We start from the raw sequence: 17062 nt of genomic DNA, 5'->3' as shown, positions 1-17062 counted from the left end.
CCCTGCTCTCTGTGCGCAGGTCCGGAAGAGGTCGCCGGTAAACAACCCGCTGCCGCTCCGGTGTGATGCTCCATCGCTCCCATCTCTTTCATCACTTCGTCTGGTCCTTTACATCCTGGAGTCCCTGGAGACAGACATGCAGCAGTCCGTTCATCTCTCTCTATAACACCGACTCCACTGGAGGAGATAATCTCATGTCCAAAAGAGATAAAGCGGGGAAGAAGGTGGGTTCGGTTTTCTATTGAATCTGAGTTTGATTTGACATTTGAACAGAGGCGATTTTCTAATTATGAGCCGTCTACGCAGGGCAAAAATGGAAAGAATACACCCTGTGCTACGGAGACTCCGGCGGTGACGGTCCTCCCGGTGCCGGTGACCCGGGACAAGACCGGGGCGGTCACGGTGTCGGTGCACGCCAAACCGGGGGCCAAACACAACGCCATCACAGGTGGGTGCTGTGAACGGACAGTACAGAGACAGGTCATTGAGGAACAGATAGTACAGAGACGGGTCATCAAGGAGCAGGTAGGGGTTAGACAGTACAGAGATTGGTAGTTAAGGTATGCTTCTATCCAAGTAACTAACCCTAGTAACTATTGATTTCGTTATGTCTAACTATAACTACATCCAATAGATTCATTCGTTTGTCTGTTGTCTCCCAGACGTGTCTGAAGACGCGGTGGGCGTGGCCATAGCGGCGGCCCCGACGGACGGCGAGGCGAACGCAGAGCTGCTGCGGTACCTGGCCCAGGTGCTGCAGCTGAAGAAGAGCCAGGTGGCCCTCGACAAGGTGCCCCACGCACGGCAACTAGCCCTCATCAGTCACCCTCCAGGGGCGGCTACGCGCAGGCCCGCAGCCGCTATGAGGTCACCGGGTTCTGGACCTCGGCCATTTTTGTAGAGATAAAAAAAAGAATTCAAACCTTAGAACAACTTTACACAAAATCATCGGTTGAGAACTTATCTTCTTACTGTTTCCAACCCGGGCTACACGGGACGGCTGTGAACGCAGTAGAATACATAAGTGTCCATAATTGGAAAAACACCGGACACTTTAGTCACTGATACGGCAATGTAATGGGCAAGGATGTGTACTCTCAATGTCTTATATAAAATTGTCAGACATTTAAATATTACTGTTGATCTACTCTCATTTTGTTTACCGAGGTCTTTGCAGTGTTTTAGATTAGCTTTATGTGCCGTGGCTGAAGTACATGTGAGATTAATAAAGTCTGCTTCTCTCCAGGGCTCCCGGTCCAGGAACAAGATAGTTACCTTGGGGACGACACTCAGTCCGGAAGACGTCCTGGACCGACTGAGGCAGGCCACTAGCTGACCTTTGACCCAAGACTAACCATCAGCCAACCGAGCCACCATGTTGCCATTGATAAAGAAGCAGGATAATTATTACAAGTTGGAACAATTTGAAAAACAAGTGTCACATATGGAAGAATATCTTTGGAAAATGCAATAAAAAAAAATATTGTTTGCTATGCGAAGTTCACCGTGTCAGCATGTTCACTGACACGCTAACCAACATCAGGTCAATTCAAGTACAACCTTTTGAACCAGATTTACTGAGTAACTTCCATAAATGGACCGTCTCCAGCTTAGAACATTAGTGGTTGCAAACCCTGCCTTGCATGTCAACCCGTTGGGTTTCATAGTCAAGTCGGAACGGCCCCAGAGTGAACCGTGGCGGCGTTCATAAGTTCACTGGCACTAGCCACCATTCTTTAGTGTTAAAGGTCCCATGGCATGCCACCAGGTGTGGTTAGCCGCTACAAGCCGTTTCTGAAATCTGCCCTTTGACATCACAGGTGGGCGTGTCCACCTAGATGTGTGACGGATGGATGAGCAACGTATGCTACAGACCACTGGGTAGGCTGGTAGACTGATCTATCCAGCACACATCTAGGTGGACACGCCCACCTGTGATGTCATAAGGGGCAGTTTTCCAGAACGGCTTGTACCGGCTAATTACATCACACCTGGTGGCATGCCATGGGACCTTCAAAGATTTATCTGGTTCCTCCCTGGTGTACGAATCCAAATGCGTACAAACCATGCACTTATTTTGGCATTAAATCCCATGATGCATTGCAGTTCATCGTCATCTGATTCAACAAACTTTTTTCAATTATGCGGCCACTTTCCCCTACTTATTCTCGATATGAGGAACAATGAAACAAATCGAACCCAGGACATCTTGTCAACAGAAACTTTATTTAAAACAATAATCTCAAGAGATGTAGACTTCAAGTGGCCAGCTTCCACTTTCCATGTCTGAGAGCAGTGGGTGGAGAAGGGGACTGGCCCGTCAGCCCTGAGGACGGTGGGACAGAAACAAAGAGCAGTCAGAACATATGCAGCCCTTGTTGACAGCTTGGCTTCTGAATGCACCAGCCTAATGCCAGGATGGTTCAGAGCTCTAGAGAAAAGACAATATTAGAAACTATCTTCAGTAAATGTTTGAGAGCAACAGGGATTGATAGGAATTATTAATCCTTCAAACACGGGAAAAGCGCTCAGTTTTTATTCCTGTACTATCAATGACCCTGGCTACAGACCAGCCACGGCCACTTTCGATACAGGGTGACCACAAACACACACACACACACACAATCCTGCAAACACACACCGTTACCTGCTGCTCTGCAAAACTAGGGTCCAACATGGCGCCGAGCAGAACCCCAGACCATCCTGAACCCTGCCTGTCTGGGAAAGAACAATAGCATGAGACAACCCGCACAAGATTTACATTTATGCTTGTATATTACTCCTCAATAAAACACATCAGCATATTACAAAAGTCTGAAACAAATCCCTACCGGCCCCCTACTGTGACACCAAGAGAGTTGAATGATTGATGAAACTACTCCAAATGTTTTGGCAATTGATTTTATTCATTCCATACTACCTAGAAATAACTTCAACTGGAGACAGTCAATGTTTGAGAGCAACAGGGATTGATAGGAATTATTAATCCTTCAAACACGGGAAAAGCGCTCAGTTTTTATTCCTGTACTATCAATGACCCTGGCTACAGACCAGCCACGGCCACTTTCGATACAGGACACACACACACACACACACACAGTTACCTGCTACTCTTCAGAACTAGGTTCCAACATTGCGCTGGCAGAACGCCAGCCTTCATCCTGAGCATTGCCTGGATGGGACAGAACACGAGCATGAGACAAGTTTATTTTGTAACAGCTAGATTAACCCCTGCTGTAGGAGTTAGACGTTAGTGCAAGGCAGTAGCCTAGCATGCTATAAGAGCCATGTTTAAATGAACTGATGATTGGCCAGCAATCATTAAATAAAGTTGAATAGGCCTAAATCGTTTGCCTCGAGACACCAGTAAGTCTTCAGTCCTTGATGAGCCATGACCTGACCGACGACAAACTGACTTTCTACACAATCAGCAAACACCGCATTTATAAACAACTTTCGGAGATAAAACAGCAATAAAAGACACAATATTTCTACATTTATTCCATTAAATATAAAAAGAACTACTAACTAGAGAGGGTCAATGTTTGAGAGCAACAGGGATTGATAGGAATTATTAATCCTTCAAACACGGGAAAAGCGCTCAGTTTTTATTCCTGTACTATCAATGACCCTGGCTACAGACCAGCCACGGCCACTTTCGATACAGGGTGACCAAACAGACACAAGCTGTTACCTGCTGCTCTGCAGAACCAGGGTCCAACATGGAGCCCAGCCTCCTTCACCCTTCACCACCACCGCCGGGCTGGGAACAAACACAAGCATGAAACACCACAACAATCTAAAGATTCACCTTAACCATGAATAATATTACTCTTCAATACAGCTCTATCCTTTCAAACATATGAATGACTCAGTGCTTATCGGCATGCATTTGTTTTTTTACATTTTGCCAAAGTCTGATACTCATCCCACATCCGGTCCCCTACTTTGACCAAAAACTGATTAAAAATGGATTGCAAAATCTAACAAAGTTATTGAATAATCACACATTCAGACAAATCTGCTTGGGATACAAGACAATTGATTATAATTCAGCGACGGTACAAATAAATTACTTAAATAACCAGAGAAGGTAAATGTTTGAGAGCAACAGGGATTGATAGGAATTATTAATCCTTCAAACACGGGAAAAGCTCTCAGTTTTTATTCCTGTACTATCAATGACCCTGGCTACAGACCAGCCACGGCCACTTTCGATACAGGACACACACACACACACACACACACACACACACACACACACACACACACAGTTACCTGCTACTCTGCAGGACCAGGGTCCAACATGGAGCCCAGCACACTGACCACCACCTGGTTGGGAAATAAACTAGCATGAGATACACATGTACTAGATGGTGATCCAGCCTGAGACTGTAAGAACAATTTGCATTAATACTCATTTTTATTCGAGAAGAAAGTAAGCAAAGCTTTAGTCCTTGATTGATAGTCAAGTTGTTTCCTTGAAATAGTTTTTCTACATTCACTAAAGACTGCATTTATACCCAACTGCTGGAAATAAACTATATCACTAAAGTACACATGATCGATTTCAAATGGCATTCCTTTACATCTAAAAAAAAAAAAAAAAACTAGAAGGTAAATGTTTGAGCGCAACAGGGATTGATAGGAATTATTAATCCTTCAAACACGGGAAAAGCGCTCAGTTTTTATTTCCTGTACTATCAATGACCCTGGCTACAGACCAGCCACGGCCACTTTCGATACAGGAGAACCACAAACACACACACACACACACACACACACACACAAACACAACCCTGCAAACGCACACCGTTACCTGTTGCTCTGCAAAACTAGGGTCCAACATGGCGTCGAGCAGAACCCCAGACCGTCCTGAACCTGGGAAAGAACAACAGCATGAGACAACCCGCTTAAGATTTACATTTATGCTTGCATATTACTCCTCATTATACCACGGCCTGCGGGAATACTCGATTCTGATTGGATGCAGGGTGTGCATTAACTCCTGATATACGGACACCTGGACAAGTAGTTCCGTCAAATTGTCTGTTTACCATCCTCAATTAATGCGCTAGCTGGCGTATCGTCTCTAAAATAGTAGTAACCATAGCAACGGGAAACAAAACAAAGCTCAGCGGACTATAATACCTCCCGCTACCTCCCGTTCTAAAGTCGTAGCTATGGTCTGTCCTAATTACTGGAGGAGTGAACAACGTTTCCGTTGCATGAGAACCCAACGGGCGTGTAATGGTGGTTCCGGGTATTAGTCGGACCCTCAGGCGTAACCAGGGAAACAAATGTATGTTTTGTGGAAAACGTTAGATTCAGATTGTAAAACGCATGAAAATATAAATTAATGGTCTTAATTTGGTCACCGTTGGTAAGTGACCTTGGTATAAGCGGGATAATGCCCTTCGAGGTGTCCATTATCAGGAATTAATGGACGACGCGAAGCGGAGGACGGTTGCCTCCGCGAAGTCCATTAATTCCTGATAATGGACACCTCGTCGGGCATTATCCCTTACATAAAATCAGCATATTACAAAAGTCTGAAACAAATCCCTACCGGCCCCCTACTGTGACACCAACAGAGTTGAATAAGATTGATGGAACTACCACAAATGTTTTGGCAATTGATTATATTCATTCCATAATACCTAGAAATAACTTAAACTGGAGACAGTCAATGTTTGAGAGCAACAGGGATTGATAGGAATTATTAATCCTTCAAACACGGGAAAAGCGCTCAGTTTTTATTCCTGTACTATCAATGACCCTGGCTACAGACCAGCCACGGCCACTTTCGATACAGGACACACACACACATACAGTTACCTGCTACTCTGCAGAACTAGGTTCCAACATTGCGCTGGCAGAACGCCAGCCTTCATCCTGAGCACCGCCTGGATGGGACAGAACACAAGCATGAGACAAGTTTATTTTGTTTAACAGCTAGATTAACCCCTGCTGTAGGAGTTAGACGTTAGTGCAAGGCAGTAGCCTAGCATGCTATAAGAACCATGTTTAAATGAACTGATGATTGGCCAGCAATCATTAAATAAAGTTGAATAGGCCTATATCGTTTGCCTCGAGACACCAGTAAGTCTTCAGTCCTTGATGAGTGATGACCTGACTGATGACAAACTGACTTTCTACACATTCAGCAAAGACCGCATTTATACACAATACATAAAATAAACCACTAAAGGACACGATATTTCAAACTAAAACAAACTAATAAATAGAGATGGTAAATGTTTGAGAGCAACAGGGATTGATAGGAATTATTAATCCTTCAAACACGGGAAAAGCGCTCAGTTTTTATTCCTGTACTATCAATGACCCTGGCTACAGACCAGCCACGGCCACTTTCGATACAGGACACACACACACAAACAGTTACCTGCAGAACCAGGGTCCAACATGGAGCAAAGCAGGAGCCCAGACTGCTTCATACGGACCACCACCTGGCAGGCAAAGAACACAAGCATGAGTACGTATATATATATTGTACTATAAATTACCCTGGCTTCAGACGCATGACTGATAGCTTTCGGGCGCCCCGAAATCCGGTGTAACGACCTGTCTGCGAAAAAAAATATTTTGCGTTCGAATGATCTGACACCAAGCGCACGTTCACACCAAAAGCGACGGGGCGGCGCGAATCCATACAAAGTCCACGCATAGGGGGATTATTAGTTTATCAACACGGCGGATGCGCGCGCGGAATGATGACAGAAGGAAAATTTGTTTGACCGGTTGCCATGGTTATCTCCGTGTGGTTAATTTGCAGTTGCAGTGTTAATCAACGATTTTGTCAGCTTACTGTTACATTAAACTGTAATCAGAAAACAAGGTTATATGCTATAGACCCTATAGTATCTGTGGTATAAAGGCTGGGACGACTTTCAAATTATAAATATGTACACTTTATGTTCACGGCATAGACCGTCGCGATTCATTTTTTTTTATACCCTCGTGGGACCACTAGTGACTGAGTCCGACGTCATCTCGTCGATGGTTCAAACCATTTTACTGGTTCGCCAATGGTTTTAATGCGCAAAACGTTACTCTGTTAACTTTGGGTCATTGAATGCACTGCGAAATTCCCTTAATATTTCCCAATATTCAGCTGCACCCATGTGCACAGATATCCGATGGATACACAGAAGCCTCCAGGAAACAGGCTACTAAACGACAATCCAAACCTTGAGCCCAACAATACCCATCGTCCCGTATAAAATACACTCCATAAATTAAAAAACCGAAAGAGTTGCGTGTTTTGGGCATTCAAAATTCGAGGATTACACGAGATTAAAAACGGCTGAGCCTTACTTGAGCAACTCACCACCATGGCTGACGGCACCTGAAGAAGGTCGTGGAACAACAAACTGCAGTGGAGAGCCTGCCTAAGACGCCCCACGGTGCCCCCTGCAGGCCGGAGACTGTAACTTAGACAGGACCCGAGGCTCTCTTTGGGCCTTTACCGGTCGAGCTCCCTCCTCATTCCCACTTCGGATTCGTGGCTACAGCCAGCCATTGGTCAATCGAGCTGACCGTTCCGCCCTTAGATTCGTTTGCAGTCCAATCAGATTGATCACAGCTCAAGCGCCACCCGGCTCTGATCGCCCAAGGGTGCCTCGAGCGCTTGTTCAACGGAAATCAAGATAGACATAACGTAACATAATATATAAAATATAATATAATAACAACATAAAATAAAACAACATACGTGTTTTCAGTGGTCTAGATTCCCCCTGCTGAGCTTCACCATGAGGGACCTTTAGGCCTGTGTGGAAAGTGTTTTGGACCTTAGATAAAGGACTTCGTCTAAACTAATATGTTTTCCTTTCCACTAATACCAATTGTCTGACGTGCTACACTAAACCGTTTGAGTTTTTAGGTCATGTAATGATACCTTAAGTAAATCGTTTTTCAGGGTTCGCCCTTTCGTCTCCTTTGGGCCTCCGTAGTCAGAGCGCTGAGCAGCTGCACATGTGACAGTTCAACTGGTGTTCTACACATACACAGCGTTCCCCTCCTCTTCATCACCATGGCACTGTTCACCATGGCCTTCACCCTGGTCCGGCAGTAAGTACCGCTGAAGGGTTCATGGTTTCGGGTCAACTTGTTGCAGAGCTTCAGTCGCGCTGCTACCGGATTGTGTGCGGCTAACAAGTCTCCGTTTACTTCACTTCACTTGTGATTTTAATAGTGGACATGGTGCAAGGAACACAATGTTTGGTTTAATAAACAGCGTTCACGTAGTGTCTGTATATTATCTGGAATATTGGGGGAAGTCGCCAATTTATAGACTGCACCAACACGGTCAGTCTGGGTGGAAGCACATCCAAATGTCACAGTTCACAACAAGCCTCCATCTGGCCTTACACTCGACCATTTAGCGTTATCTTTATCACACACACACACACACACGCACACACGCACACGCACACACGCACGCACACACGCACTATCTTTATTTAGTTTAGGATCATTCATACTACTAGGACTATAAGTTGAACAGCTCGTATTATGTACCGCCAGCGATTCATTGTTTCTCTTCTTCTGACATGTACTTATTGTAAGTCGCTTTGGATCAAAGCGTCTGCTAAATGCCCTCAATGTAAATATCAATATAAAGTTGCTTGTGGGTTTTGTCTGACCAACGTTGTTCTGCTGACTGATTTGTTGCAGCGGGGAAACGCAGTTCAACAAAGACGGCCTCTTACAAGGTACGTAGCCCCCCGGCCAGCAGTCCCCCAAAGGTCTGTGTGGTTCTGTGTGGGTCCAACCCTTGTGGTTCTGCGTGGGTCCAACCCGTGTGGTTCTGTGTGGGTCCAACCCGTGTGGGTCCAACCCTTGTGGTTCTGCGTGGGTCCAACCCGTGTGGGTCCAACCCTTGTGGTTCTGCGTGGGTCCAACCCTTGTGGTTCTGCGTGGGTCCAACCCGTGTGGTTCTGTGTGGGTCCAACCCGTGTGGTTCCGTGTGGGTCCAACCCGTGTGGTTCCGTGTGGGTCCATCCCGTGTGGTTCTGCGTGGGTCCATCCCGTGTGGTTCTGCGTGGGTCCATCCCGTGTGGTTCTGTGTGGGTCCAACCCGTGTGGGTCCAACCCGTGTGGTTCTGTGTGGGTCCATCCCGTGTGGTTCCGTGTGGGTCCATCCCGTGTGGTTCTGCGTGGGTTCAACCCGTGTGGTTCTGCGTGGGTCCATCCCGTGTGGTTCTGCGTGGGTTCAACCCGTGTGGTTCCGTGTGTCCCCCAGGGCAGGCCATCGACTCGTGTCTGTCTGAGACCGGCGTCCAGCAGGCGGAGGCGGCAGGCCGTTACCTGAGAGACGTCACCTTCACCAACGTCTTCGTCAGCAGCATGCTGCGGGCCCGTCAGGTGGGATTTATTACATGATGTTTATTATTTAATACTTTTTTTACAAAGTGTCCTCCAGTGTATTAATAACTTGTACATTGCGGATAAACTCTTGGCCTGAAGGAGTTTCTGTTTCTGCCCACAGCGATGTCTAACGGTTAATTAAACTGTTTATTTTCTGTGTGTCCGTTCAGACGGCAGAGGTCATCCTGAAACACAACAGCAGCGGCGCTGGTCTGGAGATGGTCTGCGACGCTTTACTGAAGGAGAAGGTGCGTTCTGTTCCCCTCTCCGTCCATGCAGACATGTGTTAGATATCTGGGGATGTGGTTGATGGCTGGTTTCAGCAGCCTCGCCTGACCCACTCAGGCTGGGTGACTCTGAGGCCACTGAGGCTGCACAGGTCAATAAGAGCCGTCACTGCCCCTGGCAGACCCTGCCCTCTGCGTTGGTGTTCCCCAAAACTCTGGTTAACCGGTTTCATGTTGGCTCAGGCCAGTATGATGAACCCTGACGCAGTGTGGGGTGGGGTGTGGGGGATCAGAATGATGAACCCTGGCCGAGGATGTTGTAAGGGGGACCAGTATGTTGAGCCCTGACCCAGTGTGTGGTGTGGGCAGAGCTTCGGCGTGGCGGAGGGCCGGCCGGTGGAGGCGTACCGGGCGATGGCGGCGGAGGCTGGTGAGACGACGGTGGACTTCGTGGCACCAGGGGGCGAGAGCGAGCAGCAGGTGAGTACAGCTGCTGGACTGGTTCGGAACAGGCTTGTTAACAGGCGGCCTCAGTCCTCACGCCCGCACGCACGCGCACACGCAGAGAGACAGACCAGTGTAAATCAACACATACCAAGAACATGTTCATTCTACTGCAGTTCTGTATCTTGACCACTAGGGGTCAGCACAGAGTAGTGGCCTCCTCTCCATCTTACGGTAGGTTCTGTGAGAGTGCTGGTCTCTCTCCCCTCTCTCCCCTCTCTCCCCTCTCGGCGAGCCGGAGACACGGGTCCGGGTGCGTGGGTTGGAGAAGAGGTTGATCAAAGTACACCTCTTTCTCCCACACAATGTCCGTCACTGGCTTGCGATTAACAAGTCACCTGCTCAATGCTGGTTCTGTGTTGATGTACGTGCTGGGGCAGCCGTGTGGGCGGGGGGTCACCGTGGAGAGCTGCGAACCGGAGCCAACCGGTTGGTTGTTATGTCTTGGTCCATTCGACCCAGTGGTTGGAGGGTGAGTCCTCGAGGATGACCACGCACAACTTCCTTCTGTTGTTTCCATGTGCTGACCTCTTGATTCAGGATGGGAGAGGATAAGAGTGAGGGTTGGGTCTGGAGTAGTCGCCAAACTGGAAATCAGTCATTCAATTGTACTCCAACAACTTCTCTTAACAGATCAGTGGATCTCATCTTATTCTGAATCTATTGTTTTGAACTCAGCCGTTGGTTAGGCGGTGGTTTTCATGATCGATGAAGCTTAATATTACCTCTGTGGTTTCAGTTTTCAGTTGCTTTTCCCAAAGTCGAAAGCTGAAACTGTGTTTCCCATTACAACACGTGCCTTATGCACCTGCCCTGAACCGCCGGGCTGAGGTCTGCAACGCGTCAGACCTCAACACAAAACCAGAACCACGGTTTAATGGTCCGACTTCTGACTCGATAATCAGTTTCAGTTGGATGGAAGCTGCTTTTGAGAGGGACTATAAATGGTCAATGGACTGCATTTATGCAGCGCTACTCTAACCAGTAGCCGCTCAAAGCACAATCCTGCCTAACATTCACCCATTCATGCACACATTCACACACCGATGGCGGTGTCAGCATGCAAGGCGACAGCCAGCTCGTCATTAACAGTCATGGTGAGGTCGGTGTCTTGCTCAGGGACAGCTCGACACTCGATCAATGAGATCGAACTAGCAACCTCCCGGTTACCCGCTCTACCTCCTGAGCCCCATGCCGGCTCTAAGCCAATGTTTCCAGGCGTGTGGACCTGGCTCCAGTGGCCAGTGGTACTGTTGGTGTTTCTCGGTCCTTCTGCTGATGTTGTTGTTCCTGCTCGTTTCCTTTAGGTGACGGAGCGCTTCAGGGTGTTTCTAGAATCCATGCTGCGCCGCATTGATGCCGACCACTGGCTCAACCGCCCGGAACCGGTCCCCTCCACATCAGAGCCTCTGGTCTCCCCCCCGGCGGAGGGCCGGGCGGACGAGGGGCTGGGGGCCCTGGGGGCCCCGGGGGTCCACGCCCTGCTGGTGGGTCACGGCGCCTACATCCGCTCGGCCGTGCGCCACCTGCTGCAGGCACTGGGCTGCTTGCCGCCGCCCGGCGTCGACCACGCCCACATGCTGTCGCTCAGCCCCAACACGGGCCTGTCCCGCTTCGTCCTCACGCTCGCCCGGGACCAGGGAGGGCTCGCCATCAGGGGGGTCCGGGGGGTCTTCGTCCACAGAGCGGACCACCTTAAATAAGCATGGGGGTGGGGGAGGAGGGTAGTTGACTACGGAGCAAACCATCTTTAATGATTTGGTTTATTGATGCTGTTGGCATATGAAGAGAATTTCAACCAATGTGACATAATGTGCAAAAGAATGCCTTTAATCCTTCCAGTGATCACTCAATAGCCTTCTGTTTTATCTGATCTGTAGATGTTAAAAGATAACCAAATCAGTGATGATTTTAGAAACTTATTTTACGTTTTCTGTTCAAATGGTGTGTGTGTGTGTGTGTGTGTGTGTGTCTGTGTGTGTGTGTCAGTCACAGCCGGCCCGCGGCTCCATGCTGGGACACCCTGGTTGTTGAATCACATAAATGTGTTCTCTAATGAGTTCCTCCATCTATATCGGTGAGTCTGGGCTATATCGAGAACAGAATGCCGCTGAACTGTTGACTCTGTAGCCAATCAGTTACTTTCATTGTTGTCAATTAACCTTCGGGCTGGAGGCAGACCCATGCTTCACTTCACCCACACCACCTTAGCGCCGATAAGGAAGATGATTCGGAGCAACGTATGACTGATGATGCTGCTCTATAACTGATGAAGAGGATGGGAGGAAGGGCAATGTGAGCACAATACAGTAAACACAAAAAAACCACTGTGTCTTCAATCTTTGGGCTTTTTCGCCTGTGAAACCTTTTTTGATCTTATGTCTCAAAATCATCAGTGACCTGTATTTACTTCGAATTATGTTTCTTGGGGTTAACAAGATGAGCTATCAGGTGTTAACAAGATGTGCTATTAGTCTGCTAACATGCTAACAGACTGGGTGCTAACACTAACATGGGGTTACAAGTTGCATAAGTGAATGCCCGGGCACAAAGTCTTGTAGAGCGACTGACCTGTTGGTTGGTTCAAGGCCGATAAAGAGATCAATGCAGTTCTTGTTTGAAATACATGTGGATATTTCAAAATCAGGCATAACGGCATAAATGTATGGTATCATGCTCAGCGTTCCTTTCCCCAAATTCCTTCTCAACCATAGTTGAGAGAACCCCAACTACGAGCCTCGTAGAAATACGAGAGATGTCAGAGAACCCGACGTGTTATGCGCCATAACACCAACAGCAGAATGTCTATCCAAATAACAAAGAAGTGTACAACAGTCATAGCTCATTGTCTCATTGTCGGGCCAAATTCTCTGGGTGGGCAAAGCAGAGAAGGGGAGGTAACTTGGCCCCTTATGACGATATATAGGGCCAAAATCGAAATGAAACGCCATTTCTAGCTACCGGGGGACCATAGGCAAGGGCAGTGGCGGATCTTCCATTAGGCAAACCTAGGCAAGTGCCTAGGGCCCCAACCAAAAAAAAAAATAATAATAATAATAATCTTTTCATTGGTCCTGTTTAAATGTAAATGGTGGTTTTCATCTCTCTCTCTCTCTCTCTCTCTCTCTCTCTCTCTCTCTCTCTCTCTCTCTCTCTCTCTCTCTCTCTCTCTCGTTTGAGTAATAAACATGTAATTTTGGCAAAGGCTGGAGAAATCTGAAACTGATTTTACTGTGGAGAGTTGAGTGGCAGTGCACAATGGGTTTATTACGATTAGAGTATTGGGATGGTTATTTGTTTTGTGTACGTGTTTCAAAAATGAGGGCCCCATGTCTATATTTTGCCTAGGGCCCCAAAATGGCTAGATCCGCCCCTGGGCAAGGGGGACTCATTATTAATGTTAGAAAACCTCATAAAGTGCAATTTTCATGGCACGGGACCTTTAAAGGATCCAACTAAAACATCCCCCCTCATTCCAGGATTCCCTCCAAGCACCTGCCCAAAAACACACGACTAGCACGCAAGCTTTAGCAACAGGTCCAACGTGCCTTCTGGAAGCCTTTTATTAGGGCAAAATGTATTGATCGGACAGGTTTATTTCAGGCCTGAAACAACCTCAGAGACTGGATGCATGTTGTTATTTTTTTCGTGACAAAAATGCTTCTACAAATAAATGGTCTGCCCTAGACTTAATTTTTTTGATAAAGGTGCTTTAAGTCCGATTGTTTTTAGGAACAAAGTGTTTATTCGTGCTTGTACAATTATATTTCTAACAGCTTTTTCAAAATAACAGACGAAGGAAAAACCACGATATTGTTCGGCAAACAAGAGAAAAACAAAAGTACGCTTCAGGCTTCAAGCTATTTTCTTGACAAGGTTACTAAACCAGTGTTGCACCCGGTGGCCAACTAAAATAAGCAATTACAGGCGAGGCGCCCATCTATGCTTTAGGTTAAAGGTGTGCAATGCAACACATTGGCGGAGAAACATAAGAGTGATACAAGGTTCTCCTCTTGGTTATGGAAACACTGGAATCGATGTTTTGTCTTTTGTATGGAACTTTGATTCTGGAAGTATTCATTCAGTCATAAGGAGGAAGGGGTGAATTTATGGGTTGTTTATTTTTTTTAACATTGTTCTCTTCTGCTGTCTCTCTTTCGAAACTCTCATGTCTTACCTAGGGTTTGATATCGTAAAAGGTTCAAACTATAAAGAATAATTACCTTACCCTAACCCTTTTGTCATGGGTAATTAATTTACCTGCAAATTCCTTGATGAATGACGAACACAAAGACATAAAAACATCAGATTCAAATATATTTTTAATAAATACTATAGTAGCCTACTGTGTAGCTCTCTGTCTCTGTCTCCAAGATGACGGGCACCTTGCCGCAGGTAACTGGGACCAGAACTCGTGGTCAACTCTTTTTGAGTCCAGACGCCCAAAGCCTGAATCATCTCAGTCCAAACAAACACAGAGTTGTCTGGCTAACATTGACAACTCTGTGTTGGTTTTAATGGCTTTAACTAACCAATAAACAATCACAAGTCATCAACGGCTTCATAATGTTCCCCTCTAACATGCTTGAGCTTTAAGTCTTATTTACATGTTTGATATTTTAACCTCCTAATGCAATATGTAAGTATGAGGCTGGCAAACCTTTTATATTTCTAATAAATAGTGAGAAATTATCAATCCATCATCCTTCATTTTTCATTTTTTCTACATTCAAACCCCATGGGGTCTGGAGTTTTGGAAATTACCAAATCTAGAGCCAAGTCGAGGTAAACAAAACCAGTAGTCCGTCTTGTAATTGCACAAATAAAGACTTTCCATTTCAGGCAAATACGTTAAAAAAGAAAACACAACTAAAAAACAATTTAGCATCCGTGATTAAACATTTGCGTAATTTCTAACCGTTTACATATTTCTAAAACGCAGTGCCAGGTAGCCTACTGGATGCTGACTCAGTTAACATTTAACTTTGTAGGTGAAAGGACATGAGGTTAAAACACTGTTTTGCAGAGTCACCCTGGGCCTTCAGGAGCAGCTCCTAGACCCATGGGGACCATTAGGACGGACCCCATGAGGACGTCAGGATCAGGAACCACGTTCTGCATAATTAGTGACTCAACCCTCCATTATTAAACTCTCTCTGACTCCATGGTTCCTATCAAACATTTCAAAGTGCTTCAATCTTTATATGGGGCATGAATCCACGGGAATCCGAGAAGGAGCGTGACGGGCCGTCTGAACAGGTTCGGACCGGTTCGGTTCAGATCTTTGGTCGGATCACTCTGGTTATGACACCGGTTTGATGTTTAGATGTTCCCCGTTCCAAAGACCAACGCGTTGAGCGCTGAGTTGATCTGTCAGTCCAACGCCTCAACACGTCAGGGTGTTTCAGCGTCAGTCTGGTTGGTCGGTCGGTCTAGACCTCGTCCTGGTCCAGGCCTAGTCGTGGTCGGCCCGCTCCGCGATGCTGGTCTTGATGGGACTGATCGGGCGGACGGAATGCAACACCTTGAGGGGGTCGTCGCAGGAGGTGATGGTCTCCTTGGACACGGCGCCCGCCTGGTCCTGCTCCGAAACCTCCGGGTCCTGGGACCCGTGGGCCGGGTTCCCAGGATGGGACTCGGACCGCAGCGGGTCGGAGGGGTTCACCCGGTCGGACCTCAGCGGGACGGAGGGGTTCACCCGGTCGGACCTCAGCGGGACGGAGGGGTTCACCCGGTCGGCCCGCCTCCGTCTACTCAGCAGGTGGCGCACTGGGAGATTCCTCCGCGGGGAAGAGGAGAGTGAAGGTGATACCTGATTGGTTCTCCAGGCCGGGCCGCTCCGGGACCCGAGGACGAACCAGAGGTCCCCAAGCAGACACGCCACCCCGGCTCCATCCTGAGTCTCATGGGGGGTGGAGAAGGGAAGATCAGCATAAACTCATTGTTTTATTTGCAGTTTTATTTAAGAAGGAACAGGATTCAGTTCACATGTGACCTGAACTCACCGGGTTCTGTTGATCTCTGTAATGTTCCTCACATAAAATCTGTTTGCGCCTCAAATCAAATATTGACACAAAGTTGGTCGTCTCTTGTCCTGTGATGGGAAGAGGGGGCGGGGTGTGAGTTAACATTCGAGTTAATTAAAAGGAGATTAAATTGATTCATAACTTAACTCAAAACGATCCCCGGCAGTCATTGATTGAGTTAGGCAATTTTTTTTATAACTAATAAAATTCTCTAATAACCTTACCCATATCGTCGCGATGGACGCTTCTCCTGCGAGTCAGCTTGAGGGGGAACCGCCTCGTAGAGACATAACTATCGGCTCTCTTCCCCCGGCCGGACCCACGCCGCTCGGCCGCTGCCTTCTCCCGCAGCGCCGCGGGGGAAACCAGCGGGACGTGTAGGAGCACCGCGGCCAGGACCAGAGCGAGGAGGACGGGCTGCATGGTCGGAGGGCAGACGGTGGTTGGCTGGAGGTCTCGGTCCTAACGCTGCTGGCGGACCCACTGCACTACTGCAGGAGGACAGGGTCCAAGAGGTCTATTTAAACACGGGTCGATAAACCGGCTCACTCATTTACCAAACTGGAGGACTACCTGTCTTTCAGAAGCTGCCGCTCGCGTATCTGGGATGCCAGAGGCCGGGGTCAGAGGTCCGAGCCGCGGGAGGTCGGTGGATGTGCAGGAAGCCTGCAGGTTGTCTGGGAGGGGGGCTCAGGTGCACAGGGCCAATATAGTACGGCTGCTGAGATAAGAGGTAGGAATACAGCATCCAGATATTAAATAGGCTACTTAAATAGGCCTACACGTAATGTTCCTACAGAAAATAAACCAGAAAACTGTCTGTATCGTCTCCACAGACACACTCTCATAACATTGCTATGGTTTATTTATATTTAAAAGACTGTACAAATATAAAAAAAACCATTTGTACAC

The 17062-nt window shown here is 47.4% G+C and overlaps 3 protein-coding genes, 1 long non-coding RNA gene and 7 other non-coding genes across 14 annotated transcripts; 2 read left to right on the top strand and 9 right to left on the bottom strand.

Moving 5' to 3' along the window:
- The first annotated feature begins 2 nt into the window (after positions 1-2).
- On the top strand, positions 3-1779 carry c9h15orf40 (chromosome 9 C15orf40 homolog). The gene is made up of 4 exons (XM_056598335.1): positions 3-224; positions 307-448; positions 663-790; positions 1247-1779. Exons 1-4 carry the CDS (start codon positions 66-68, stop codon positions 1334-1336), a joined length of 519 nt encoding a protein of 172 aa, XP_056454310.1. The 5' UTR covers positions 3-65; the 3' UTR covers positions 1337-1779.
- Positions 1780-1982: 203 nt separating this feature from the next.
- On the bottom strand, positions 1983-7494 carry LOC130388801 (uncharacterized). 2 transcript variants are annotated; one of them, XR_008896467.1, is made up of 9 exons: positions 7352-7494; positions 6407-6470; positions 5839-5906; positions 4820-4881; positions 4279-4332; positions 3695-3763; positions 3105-3172; positions 2648-2718; positions 1983-2326 (listed from the first exon to the last, which is right to left on the bottom strand). It is a non-coding gene; the product is annotated as an uncharacterized LOC130388801 (long non-coding RNA). The 2 variants fall into 2 exon arrangements; XR_008896466.1 differs by having other exon boundaries at positions 1985-2326; positions 7339-7494.
- Positions 2470-2596, bottom strand: LOC130389895 (small nucleolar RNA SNORA71). The gene has a single exon (XR_008896674.1). It is a non-coding gene; the product is annotated as a small nucleolar RNA SNORA71 (small nucleolar RNA).
- LOC130389893 (small nucleolar RNA SNORA71) lies at positions 2951-3077 on the bottom strand. Its single transcript, XR_008896672.1, has one exon. It is a non-coding gene; the product is annotated as a small nucleolar RNA SNORA71 (small nucleolar RNA).
- On the bottom strand, positions 3543-3669 carry LOC130389894 (small nucleolar RNA SNORA71). Its single transcript, XR_008896673.1, has one exon. It is a non-coding gene; the product is annotated as a small nucleolar RNA SNORA71 (small nucleolar RNA).
- On the bottom strand, positions 4099-4225 carry LOC130389888 (small nucleolar RNA SNORA71). Its single transcript, XR_008896668.1, has one exon. It is a non-coding gene; the product is annotated as a small nucleolar RNA SNORA71 (small nucleolar RNA).
- Positions 4623-4750, bottom strand: LOC130389889 (small nucleolar RNA SNORA71). The gene has a single exon (XR_008896669.1). It is a non-coding gene; the product is annotated as a small nucleolar RNA SNORA71 (small nucleolar RNA).
- Positions 5691-5817, bottom strand: LOC130389891 (small nucleolar RNA SNORA71). Its single transcript, XR_008896671.1, has one exon. It is a non-coding gene; the product is annotated as a small nucleolar RNA SNORA71 (small nucleolar RNA).
- On the bottom strand, positions 6259-6385 carry LOC130389890 (small nucleolar RNA SNORA71). The gene has a single exon (XR_008896670.1). It is a non-coding gene; the product is annotated as a small nucleolar RNA SNORA71 (small nucleolar RNA).
- A 448-nt stretch (positions 7495-7942) lies between the features above and the next one.
- Positions 7943-13150, top strand: tigara (TP53 induced glycolysis regulatory phosphatase a). The gene is made up of 6 exons (XM_056598334.1): positions 7943-8094; positions 8701-8738; positions 9269-9390; positions 9564-9641; positions 9990-10100; positions 11432-13150. Exons 1-6 carry the CDS (start codon positions 8057-8059, stop codon positions 11825-11827), a joined length of 783 nt encoding a protein of 260 aa, XP_056454309.1. The 5' UTR covers positions 7943-8056; the 3' UTR covers positions 11828-13150.
- A 505-nt stretch (positions 13151-13655) lies between these two features.
- On the bottom strand, positions 13656-16657 carry LOC130389595 (uncharacterized). Of its 3 annotated transcripts, XM_056599433.1 has the most exons (4): positions 16375-16657; positions 16130-16218; positions 15833-16026; positions 13656-15799 (listed from the first exon to the last, which is right to left on the bottom strand). In XM_056599433.1, exons 1-4 carry the CDS (start codon positions 16571-16573, stop codon positions 15580-15582), a joined length of 702 nt encoding a protein of 233 aa, XP_056455408.1. In that variant the 5' UTR covers positions 16574-16657; the 3' UTR covers positions 13656-15579. The 3 variants fall into 3 exon arrangements, with proteins under 3 accessions (XP_056455408.1, XP_056455406.1, XP_056455407.1); XM_056599431.1 differs by having other exon boundaries at positions 13656-16026; positions 16375-16656; XM_056599432.1 differs by having other exon boundaries at positions 13656-16020; positions 16375-16656.
- Positions 16658-17062: the final 405 nt, after the last annotated feature.

Source organism: Gadus chalcogrammus, chromosome 9 (assembly GCF_026213295.1).
Source record: "Gadus chalcogrammus isolate NIFS_2021 chromosome 9, NIFS_Gcha_1.0, whole genome shotgun sequence".
Classification (NCBI taxonomy): Eukaryota; Metazoa; Chordata; class Actinopteri; order Gadiformes; family Gadidae; genus Gadus; species Gadus chalcogrammus.
The sequence above is the reverse complement of the archived record's forward strand: the minus strand, read 5'-3'. Positions and strand labels throughout refer to the sequence as shown.

What these genes read in the sequence shown, in the direction of transcription:
- c9h15orf40 (XM_056598335.1), top strand. Translation starts at nt 66, where the DNA reads ATGCTCCATCGCTCCCATCTCTTTCATCACTTCGTCTGGTCCTTTACA. An exon ending in GAGATAAAGCGGGGAAGAAG is followed by an intron (nt 225 to 306) that starts GTGGGTTCGGTT and finishes CCGTCTACGCAG; the next exon opens with GGCAAAAATGGAAAGAATAC. An exon ending in GCCAGGTGGCCCTCGACAAG is followed by an intron (nt 791 to 1,246) that starts GTGCCCCACGCA and finishes GCTTCTCTCCAG; the next exon opens with GGCTCCCGGTCCAGGAACAA.
- tigara (XM_056598334.1), top strand. Translation starts at nt 8,057, where the DNA reads ATGGCACTGTTCACCATGGCCTTCACCCTGGTCCGGCA. An exon ending in CAAAGACGGCCTCTTACAAG is followed by an intron (nt 8,739 to 9,268) that starts GTACGTAGCCCC and finishes TGTGTCCCCCAG; the next exon opens with GGCAGGCCATCGACTCGTGT. An exon ending in ACGCTTTACTGAAGGAGAAG is followed by an intron (nt 9,642 to 9,989) that starts GTGCGTTCTGTT and finishes TGGTGTGGGCAG; the next exon opens with AGCTTCGGCGTGGCGGAGGG.
- LOC130389595 (XM_056599431.1), bottom strand. Translation starts at nt 16,573, where the DNA reads ATGCAGCCCGTCCTCCTCGCTCTGGTCCTGGCCGCGGTGCTCCTACAC. An exon ending in CGTCCATCGCGACGATATGG is followed by an intron (nt 16,219 to 16,374) that starts GTAAGGTTATTA and finishes TTCCCATCACAG; the next exon opens with GACAAGAGACGACCAACTTT. An exon ending in ACAGAGATCAACAGAACCCG is followed by an intron (nt 16,027 to 16,129) that starts GTGAGTTCAGGT and finishes ACCCCCCATGAG; the next exon opens with ACTCAGGATGGAGCCGGGGT.